General features: G+C 35.5%; 1 protein-coding gene and 1 pseudogene across 4 annotated transcripts; one reads left to right on the forward strand and one right to left on the reverse strand.

The window, feature by feature from the left end:
• LOC120125673 lies at positions 1-3,719 on the forward strand. 4 transcript variants are annotated; one of them, XM_039144041.1, is made up of 6 exons: positions 1-114; positions 411-521; positions 606-724; positions 2,396-2,921; positions 3,032-3,217; positions 3,337-3,718. In XM_039144041.1, exons 4-6 carry the CDS (start codon positions 2,427-2,429, stop codon positions 3,619-3,621), a joined length of 966 nt encoding a protein of 321 aa, XP_038999972.1. In that variant the 5' UTR covers positions 1-114; positions 411-521; positions 606-724; positions 2,396-2,426; the 3' UTR covers positions 3,622-3,718. The 4 variants fall into 4 exon arrangements, with proteins under 4 accessions (XP_038999972.1, XP_038999973.1, XP_038999974.1 ...); XM_039144042.1 differs by having other exon boundaries at positions 411-724; XM_039144043.1 differs by lacking the exons at positions 1-114; positions 411-521; positions 606-724 and adding an exon at positions 1,325-1,344 and having other exon boundaries at positions 3,337-3,719.
• A 1,597-nt stretch (positions 3,720-5,316) lies between these two features.
• Positions 5,317-6,583, reverse strand: LOC120125672 (annotated as a pseudogene).
• Between the last annotated feature and the right edge of the window lie 4,692 nt (positions 6,584-11,275).

Genomic DNA, 11,275 nt, shown 5'->3' on the forward strand with positions numbered 1-11,275 from the left:
TACAGGTTGGGGAACGAATTCTATGTCGTCACCCTTTTAGTGAATCCAAAAGAGCATATGTGGTGCCAAAGCGTGTAGAGGAGCTTCTGAAGTGTTATTGACCTGGGAAATCAGGTAGGAGCTCAGAAGGGCAGAATGGATAATCTTATCAAACCTTATTTTACATTTCTTTTCTCTCGTGAGTGTCCTGCTTTAAATTGATTTAGTATTGTATATAGAACATGAAGAAACCATTAGAGAAACATTATTCCATGTTCCCCTGCCAACTCAACATCAAATACCAGATCAGTTTGAGTCCCCGTATTTAGTTGTGACCAACTATTGAGCAGAAAAGAAGCTCCGGAGCAATTTGTTTATTCCCATTTTCTGAAACAATTTCCCCCCCCCCTCTTTATTTTTGGCTCTTGAAGGTAAAGAGAGAAGAGTTACCGGCTCTCAAGGACATTAGAGATCACTGCATCAAACAGCTTGAGCAAATGAGGCCTGATCACATCAGGAGATTAAACCTAACACCATACAAGGTATGGCAAGACTAACTTCATGAAAATATCCTTTTCCTACTCAAACTTATCACTAGTTTAAAGCATCTTCTTATCACTAACCAGGTGAGTGTAAGTGCAAAACTGTATGATTTCATCCATTTCCTATGGCTCAACGAGGCGCCTGTGGGCGAGCTGCATTGAGATCCGAGATATATCAACATGGAATAGCTTACCAATAGCAGGTACAAAGTAATGATTCCAATGGAGTTGGAAGAGCTTCTTTAATTTAGTCTTCATACACCACATTATTGTCTTCTCATTGGGCTTTAAAATCCTTCATTTTTTGCAATGCTTAAATAAAAAAACATTGCCTTTTCTGATGTCCCAATGGATCATGTGTATATCTTGCATGCAACACAAACACGGCTTACAGCTATAGAAGGTTTCTTCCTCTCAGGACACGAAACTAATGGCACAAATCTGGGTTTTGCCATTTTGTAATGTAGATTTCGTTTTTTTTTCCTCCCTGGTATATTTGCCTTTTATTTGTTAGATATGGTTATTTTATCTTCTTTTCAAGTAGACTCGCCTAAAGATCTAATTATTCTCCCGGCCTGTATGAACCAAATCTTGGACAATATATTTACAAATTGGATCCTACCCCAACTTGAGTTTCTGCTTAATAATAAAAAACGTTTTTGTTTCAGTTTAATTATAAATTTTTGAAATGGTTTACTATTTAGTGAATAATGAATTGATAAGCCTCAACCAAATCCATGGACAAATACGTTATCAGATACAGGACATGGAAAAACAAATTATATTACACGGTTGGATTCGATTATTGGTTTCAACTTTCGAGGTGCATGTCGTTCTAATAGAAAGAAAAATTAAGTGCCAAAACAGAGCTATAAACATAATCTAAATGGGGCCAAAACTGACGAAGGAAATGGTTAAGGTCAATGCGAATTTTATTGATCATTTGGGTCCTTTAGATCTTCCGATTTTAGTACTCAAGTTAAACATAAGCATGTGGTCATAGATCCAACATTGGCCACCAGAATCATCCTCTAATCTTTGCTCTATTATGTACTTTTCACATTATTTCTAGCTGGAGAAATACTGAAGCTTATGTGTCAATACGAGTAGTTTCCTGACCTCAGGCATAAGATCCGCAGAGTCCATGCACCGTGGTCCAATACACAGAATACAAAGTTTAACACGCCAGGCGAAAAATCCGAAGCCTTTTTTTGACAAAAAGTAAAGAGAGTTCGTTAACTAAAACTTAGGAAAGGTGCATCTATTAGCGCCCTTAAGTCAACCTAATTTACTGTAACAAGCACATGATAAGCGTCTCTCAAGGGACCATCTCACTATCACTAACAACTCAACATATTTTTCTTCAATTAATGAATGATTTTCCATATCATTTAATATGTTGACTAAGTATTGGTTAAATTGTACCGATATTGTTGCTGATTTATCTCGTTTAAGGCTTGATTTAGCACATTAGAATGCCATATCCTTGAAGGGTTGATCTTGTCCCTGGAATTCAGTGCAGTTTCTTATATCTTAATTCACTCATGTTTAAGAGTTCCTTTTACTGATATCATATAAAAATGAAGGCAGCAAATCCGACGCTGACACTATATAGTTTGTGTAAAAATAGTTAAAGTTGACAAATACATGCAAAAATTAAAAAAGAAAAAAAGGAATATAACTGGAGACAACTGCCATTGCTGTCCCTCTGCCAAGCCCCTCCATCTTCTCTCATTAATTACTTCCACAAACAATGACTTGGATGCCAATAAACAAAACACAATTGCAACGTGCTCAGTCTTGACATAAATCTACGTTTTCAGAGATCTTACAAGTAAACTTCTTCTTCTTCTTCTTTACTTTCTATTCTTCAGCTAAAACAACAGGAAAAAGTAAGGTAGGAAAATGTCGGCTCATCTCTCCAAGACAGACTCCGAGGTGAGTAGCGTGAGTCAATCGTCACCAGCAAGGTCCCCTCGTCGACAAATGTACTATGTTCAGAGTCCATCAAGGGACTCACACGATGGTGAAAAGACTACCAACTCGTTCAACTCGACGCCGGTGCTCAGCCCCATGGGCTCACCACCTCACTCCCACTCCAACTCCTCCTTAGGCCCTCATTCCTCGCGCGAGTCATCTTCCACGCGCCTGTCTGGATCGCTCAAACCGCATCGAAAACACGACGGATCTCGCAAGGGCCGCAACAACAAGCAGCCGTGGAAAGAGTTCGACGCCATCGAAGAGGAAGGCTTGCTCGACGGTGAAGGTGACTATAACGGCCTCCATCGTCGACGTTGCTATTTCCTCGCATTCATCGTCGGCTTCTTCGTTCTCTTCACCACGTTTTCTTTGATCCTTTGGGGAGCTAGTAAACCCCAAAAACCTAAAATCACCATGAAGGTTAGACATAGAACTAGATTTAACATGCATTCTCTTTATCTTTTTCATTTTCACTCCGTTAAGCTCAGATTACGAAATCATGAAAAAAATGATTGGTTTATGCTTTGTAGAGCATTTGGTTCAACGAATTCAGGGTTCAAGCGGGTGCGGATTTCTCCGGAGTGAGCACAGAAATGATATCGATGAACTGCACATTGAAGCTCACATATCGAAACACAGCTACGTTTTTTGGGGTCCATGTAACATCAACACCCTTAGATCTCTCTTACTCTCAGCTCACCGTGGCCACCGGATCGGTAAATAAGCAGTGTCCCCATCAAACAATATTAAATGTTTTATGCACTTTGTCTTCTTTCATAATGGGGTTCATTTATTTATTCGTCCTAAGCAAAATCATTATTCTATTATTTTGCAGATACGCAAGTTTTATCAATCCAGAAAGAGCCAAAGATCATTGATTGTGACGATGAAAGGGAGTCATATTCCCTTGTATGGAGGAGGGGCTAACTTGGCTAGTCTCAATGGTGCACCGACTCAACCGGTGCCATTGACACTTAACTTCATGGTTCGTTCCAGGGCTTATGTTTTGGGCAGGCTGGTGAAACCCAAGTTCTATAAGAGGATCCAGTGTTGGGTCACCATGGACCCCAAGCAGATGAATAAGGCTATCTCACTAAAGAACAAATGCATTTACAGCTGATCAGCTGTACTTGTATGAATGGCCAAGGCAAGTTTACAGTTACAGTGAGTGGCTTGGATTCCGGGATGGGTTCATGATTCTCAGGGGCATTGGAAATGTAAGCTGTGTAACAGTGGTCGGTGGTTTAAATAATTTGTTAGTATTTTTATAAGTGTGTAATTTAAACGAGTTTTGTCCTTTGGGATAATATTAATGATGCTTTGCTCCAATTATTTTGACATTTTCATGAATGCCTATTTTGCTTAATCCTTTTATGTCCCTTCCAATGGGCATTACTATGATTACTAGTCAAGGAGCACTTAAGGCTTCATGGTGTGCAGAGAGTGTTCTATTTGGTTAAAGGGTTCAGTAGTGATTAATTAATTATATTGTCAGTACTTCCATCTGAATGTTTCTCATTTGCATGGACACATGTTCGAGACTCTTTAAAAATATAGTATAGGGCGAGAATAGCATTCTCTTCAACTATTAAGGCCACTCAATTAGTTCATACATATTCAAGAGTTAATTATTGTTTATCATGCATTTGTGAAATTTTGAAGTGATGCTGATGCGGTAAAATTTGGTGTGATTTCTGGAGTGGCCATTGCCTCTAACATACGTTTTCCACACACACAATGTTAGAACATTTTGAAGAAATATATAATGTTTTGATAGTTGTAAATGAAAAGATAAAAGTAGTTCAAAAAAAATATTATAGATGGATTAAAAAATTGATAAATTACATCCTTTAGTTATTACTAAATGAAGTGAGTATTTAAATAATTGCGACTATCGTTGAAAGATGTAATTATTCTGAAAATAAGAATGTGAATGGTTGGGTAGATTGTTTGGGCTGTGTGTGAATCGCAATTCATTATCTGATTGAATCCAGATGTAAGTGGGCTTACAACCCAAGGACCCAAAACCCTTGAACGAAGTAAGAATTGCAGCTTCCATTTCCTCACGTGGCAGGCAGGTGTCCGATGGCATACGTTTTTATGTATTTCCAAACTTTGTTGGATAAAGCATCTTTGTGTTGAAAACAAAGAATATGCGTGTTTTATGGGTGTGGGGCCTAACCCTACACCCATTCTTAATTAAAGTATGATCTTGTAAGTGTTGACAACAAACTACATGATGAAGCAAAACCATTAATAAGGTGAAGAAATCTCCAGCCAAATCAGTTTGAGGTGTCGGCGACAAACACTTGGTTTCTCATTCATTTATTCGTTCTAAACCGCAATGATATTCATCTGTTAGTGTACTTTTCATGTTATCGAACATAGACCACACAGAGTTTGACATTGAGATTGCCGATGGTGGCAGCCTTGCCTACTTCACCAATCTATCTGCTATTTCGAGTTTGTACAATCGATCTCTACAAGCACAAGTTTCAATGTTTTCACATCTGAATCCAGTTTACAATGCAAATATTCATCAAATTATAATTATATAAGTCAATCTATTTTTAATAATATACACTTTAATTTAAACCGTTTATATTTAGAAATAATAATCTTCATCAAAACCAAGCACTTTTGAAGTCGAGTGTTGGAATTTCAAAACACAAGGATTGGTGATAGACTGAAAACGTCTAAACCCTCAAAGTTAGATGAACAATTTTCCCACAGGGTTTGTAAATTTCATTAAAAAGGTTTGAATAAAGATTGGTCTACACAATCTATGGCCAATGAATAGCCAGCCAATCACAACTCTTGAATCACCAAAAAATCAAATGTCAGTCAAATCTGTGTTTTTCGTCTAACCATTAACAATAAAAATCATCACCGCTTGCCGTCAAAATTAATTATTTCACGGTGATCCAGCCTTCCGAATCTGACCAATTTGGTGCCTCGTCACAAGCCAATCGATGAATCCGATCCCAAGGTGATGCAACGTGGCTCGAAGACCCGATACTTGAATTTTCCAGTAAAATTGGTTGAGGAGAAGAAGGAGAAGCCGTTGATTGTGTTGAAACCCAGCCTGGGAAATCGAAATGACATCTCGGTGACTCTGAAAATTCTTCGAAATAACAATTTTGAGACGTTGATTCTTCTTCTTCTTGAATAAGATCCATTGCGATTCTCTCTTCATCGTCGGTCATGAAAGGATGATCGAGAAGCATCTCGGCCGTCCATCTCTTCTTCGGGTCCTTAACGAAGCACTTTCCGATAAAATCTTTTCCTTCGTCGGATAAATCTTCAGGAATCCCCGGTAATTCATTGCTAGTCCCAATTTGAATCAACAAAGCCGCCACGTTCGTCCTGGTTTGAAATTCCATGCCGGTTTCCCGGTAAACATCTCGACAATGGCGCATCCAAGGGCCCATATATCAACAGGCGAATCATAACCGCACCCGTTAACAGACTCCGGCGCGATATTCAATGGGGTTCCCCTGATCTCCATCTTCTGTTTTCTACCCCGTTTCTCTTCGCCAAACCAAAATCAGCTATCTTCACATCGCCATTACCAAACAAGAGAATATTTGAAGCTTAATATCACAGTGAACAAACCCTCTGGCATGAACGAAACTCAGCCCTTTAAGTATCGACCTAACGTATCGTCTAACATCGGATTCCAGAATGTTCCCGCCAATTTTCTTCACCTGGTCGGCCAAGCTTCCTCTGTTAGAGTACTCCAAGAACATATTATATAACTTCTCTCCATTCTCGACGGTATAATCGTCGCCGAAACAACGGATGATTTGCGGGCAAAACCCGAGTTTTTCAAGCACTTCCTTCTCGTTCTTGAGAGAAACAGAGTGAATTATATCACATGACTTGACCGCCATTAATGGAGAACTTGGGAAACCTTCTCTTGGTACGACCAAATTGACAGTGCCGAAACTTCCATGTCCAATAGCATCCCCGCGAACCCATTCCATTTGAATCTCCAAACTTTAACCCAAAGAACTCTGATTTCTCAGTTTGCGGTTTTTGAAGAAATCGTAGGGTTTTTTTTTCTTTGGGAGAAAGAAAAGAATTGAGCAACAAAAGCAGGGTTCGCAGGGAATTATGGTGGCGGAGACTAGAGTACTTTTATATATGGACTGGGAGACGGACTTGTATTATAATTAAATCTAAAATTCAATTTTCTTATAATTAATGCACGTGACGTTCGTTTTTTAATTCTATTTTTTCTCGAAATTTTTATATGGAAAAAACAGCTTAACCCCAGTCTTTAAAACGCGGTGGATATGGCAAATCCCCATATATTTCTCACGTATGATAATATTTAAAAGAGAAATAATTTAGTGATCAAAAATCTCAGATAATATACGATTTTGACCAATTTTTTTTTGGATTTGCGAAAATGACCAATAAAATCGCAATGCGATCTCTAATTCGCATTGCGATCTCCACTATCGCAAATTCGCTTTGCATTTCGCGTTGCGATTTTCCATTTCGCGTTGCGATAGTCTATAATGTCGTTGCGATTTTCCAAATTCGTTGCGATAGTTAAAAAAAATTTGTTTCTTAAGAATTTTCTCTAAAAAGATAGTATCCGCGCGGACGTGTCGAAGACACATATTACCACGACCACGACCCGACCCGAGACGAGACGAGACGGACGGCGGCGGCGGCGCGAGAGTTTCCCTTGTTCTCTATCACTCAACAAGGAAGTGGGAAAGCCAAGTCTAAATACCATTCTCAATAATGTTTCTAATACTATGTGGGATTTGAGCATTACCAACACTTATTCCCAATACTATAAGGGATTGAGCCTTAAATAGTGATATTATTTTTGAATGTTTTGCTTAAAATTGCAATAATCGTGATTGATTGTAGATTGACTTTTAATTATGACATATTTAATCGTATAATACTAATGCAATTGATTGCTGATTCAGTTGTTTTAAGGTGCATGATTGTAATTGTTTCCTGAATAATCACATTGTATTGGAAACAAGTGTGGTAATGCTCAATCCCACATAGTATTGGAAACACTATTGAGAATGGTATTTAAGGCTTGGCTTTCCACTTCCTTGTTGAGTGATTGAGAACAATGGGGACTCTCGCGCCGCCGCCGCCGTCAGTCGGGTCAGGTCGTGGTCGTGGTCGTGGTCGTGGTAATACGTGTCTTCAACACGTCCGCGCAGATACTATCTTTATAGAGAAAATGCTTAAGAAACAAAATCTTTTTTTTTAACTATCACAACGAATTTTTGTAACGAATTTGGAAAATCGCAACGATAACTGTAGACTATCGCAACGAATTTGGAAAATCGCAACGCGATTTTCAACTATCGCAACGCGAATGCAACGCGAATTTGCGATAGTGGAGATCGCAATGTGAATTAGAGATCGCATTGCGATTTTATTGGTCATTTCGCAAATCCAAAAAAAGTTTGTCAAAATCGTATATTCTGGGATTTTTGGTCACTGAGGTTATTTTCTCAATTTAAAATTACATTTTTTTTACTAACTAAACGAATTTATTGGTTAAGAGGTTTATTATTTCTTTTGAGGTCTCAGATTCGAACATCATATATATATATATATATATATATATATATATAAGAATATAAATTTTTTATTAAATATTATTTGTCTTAGACATATATTATCTTATATACATTTAAATTTATTAAAAACAATTATATCTTTTTTAATGTAGAAATAAATAAATATTTCCAACTTTTTATACATTTAATTTTTTAATTATACAATTGATTTTAATTTGTGTTCCTTCTTCAATTAATTACAAAATTTATATTTAAAACGATTTAGTTTTGACATTAAAAGTGATTTGGTGACTTGTGTCCATGGTTTTCAGAATCGGACCGGTTAGCGAACCGGTCATGCTATCGGTTCACTGGTTTAATCGGTCGAATCGGTTCGACCGATATAAAGAACCGGACGATGTCATAATTATTTAAAAAATTAAATAAAATACCAAAATATTTAATAAAAAATATTTTTATATCACAAGTCATATTCAAAGCAAGTCATAACATATATAAGTTAAAAACCATAAAATCAAGTGAAACAAAATGATTCAAATAACTACAACATAATATTTAAGGTAAAACATATTAAATAATAAATATAATTATATAATTATAATTAAAAACTAAATTTGAGGTTAAAAATCATAACAAAATGATATTGTTTGATTTAATTTTTTTTAAAAACAATCCCACATGACTAAGAAACATAGAAGAGCATCCCAAAAGTCTAAAGAGAAAATATAAGAACAAACAATCTCACATTGCTAAGAAACATAGAAGCGCATCACAACTAACTTCTATAAATAATAGAGGTAATTTGGCATTCAAAATCATGGAGCCTTTTGGTGAGCATTGAGTGAACTATTCTTTCACTTCAATCAAGCTCGAATTTTAGGCTTCAATCGAGCTTCTAATTTTTTTTTTGAGTTTAAGCCTTTTGAGTTCAAGTTTCAATATTATATTTTGAGTTTGAGTTGAACTTGATAATTTTAGCTTGTGAGTTTGAGTTGAGTTGAGCTTACTTTTAAAGTTTTCAAGTTCGAGTCGAGCTCAGCAATACTCGAGTTAGACTTGACTCGTTTAACAAACGACCTTGTTTGGTTTAATTATTTTTTTAAAAAAACAAAATCCCGATTTTTCCCCATTTTTTCGGTTTTCAACCGGTCCGTTTGAACGGTTCAGCGGTTCTGGCCGGTTCACTAATAGCGGTTCTGGCCGGTTCACTAATAGCGGTTCAACCGATTTAGAGTGAACCGAACTAAGCAACGATTCTCGATTGAACCTGTCGATCCGGTCCGATTTTCAAAACAAGCTTGTGTCTCTCAATCTCTTTCTAAATTCAAAGAGTAAGGTACACAATTTCCCTCAGTTACTTGAAGAAAAAGAAATGTAATAATTTTATTTTTTAATGTCGTCTATTTAATTAAATGATCAGTTATATATATATATTGGAGTGTCATAAGATGATATATAAATATTATATATTGTATCTATGATTTAATGAAAGAACGAATTATAATATTTAAAACTTATCCAATAATAAAAATCATTTATCAAATATAATATATTATATTATTTAAAGAAAATAATAAATAAATAAATAGTAGGCTTAATATAAAATAAGAGCCAAATTATTTTTTTCTCATTTACGTGTATAAACTATTTTTCGGTCAATCTAAGTATATAACGTTTCCAAAATTATCATTATAAGTGTTTCGACCGTAAGGGCAGTTAAAAAACTTCCTTAAGTAATATGTGTCGTGTTTAGATATTTTTAATACTTTATTTAAAATAAAAATTAGAATTAGAATTTTTTTAAAAACCCCAATTTTTTTAAAAATAAAAAAAAAATCCTAAAACTTTGAAAAAAAAAACTTAATTTCAATGTATACCCAAGTTGTCCGTCCGTCGTTGCCCTTTGCCATCATTACCGACAATTGGACTTCTCTCGGCCGAACTTCCACTGAACACTACCACCTGATGGACCCCTAATTAACAATTAAACTCGACGAACAACAATCCAATTCGCGACATTGAGGCGACCCGATGACTCCGATGACAACCATGATGGCACGAGGAACGACAATTAAACAATGGAGATGGCAAGGACTTCAGCGGCGGCGGCGGCTGTGGTCGACAAGGGAGCTCGAATGGTTAAGGTTAAAGATTTGGGGATGATTTTAATCCTTTTTAGGGATTTGAGTTTTTTGTAATTTTAGAGAAATTAGGATTTTAATATGATAATTCTTTAAAAATTTTTAGAAAAATAAAATTTCAAAATTATATAAATGTAACTCGTATAATTTATCATTAATAAGGGTTTTGAAATTTAAGAGTGTGATGCTAGAAACGTTAGGTACATGAATTGACTGAAATTATATTAAACCCCTAAATTAAAAAAATGTATAATTTAAGTATTTACTTTATATTAATCATAAACAGTTTACATATAATTTAATACTTAAGAGTCACAACTTTGTTAAAAAAACAAAATTACAACCATCCATGGTCCACGTGAGGGAAAAAGAAGTCGGTTGGCCAATACTTTTGAGTTCTTGATATTAATTGTAACTTTTAAAATATATATCTTTTCTTTTTTTTAAAGATTTTTTTTAAATATAACTCTGAATTGTAACAACGATAGTTACAATGAAATCAACAATACAATGATTGAAATGTATGACCATCTTAATAATTAAATCAATTTAAATATAATTTACTAAAATAGAAAATCCACCCAAAATATGTATCTTAAAATATTCTAAAAATATTTTAAAAAATGAAAGATATCCCAATGCAACATATTTCCAAGTAAAATAGTGAAAGTCTGGAAAAGGAAAGCTGTGGGGTTTAGCTTTACTTAAATGTCATGTTTTTTCAAGTCATTAACTCAAAGGGAAAAATCACGTCAACCATACTCCAAAAATATGCGATAAATCAAACGTCACACGAAAAAGATACCCCTATGGCTATGGTGGATGCAATTTTACCCAAAAATCACTCAAATTTAATATTTATCAAATATTTTTTCTTTTCTATATTTAACGAAATGCCATCTTTTCGTATAAGTTGATAGTAAGGCATGTTTTATAAAACATGCTTTGCTCACGGACATCCCATTCAACAAAGGCTATTCTACATGAAGATGAGCTTCATACTGATTGACAATCCAATTGGAAGGCGAATACTTAGAACGGGCCTTTGCTTTTAAAATTTTAAAAG

The sequence above is a fragment of the Hibiscus syriacus genome, unplaced genomic scaffold, assembly GCF_006381635.1.
Source record: "Hibiscus syriacus cultivar Baekdansim isolate YM2019G1 unplaced genomic scaffold, ASM638163v2 tig00110435_pilon, whole genome shotgun sequence".
Classification (NCBI taxonomy): Eukaryota; Viridiplantae; Streptophyta; class Magnoliopsida; order Malvales; family Malvaceae; genus Hibiscus; species Hibiscus syriacus.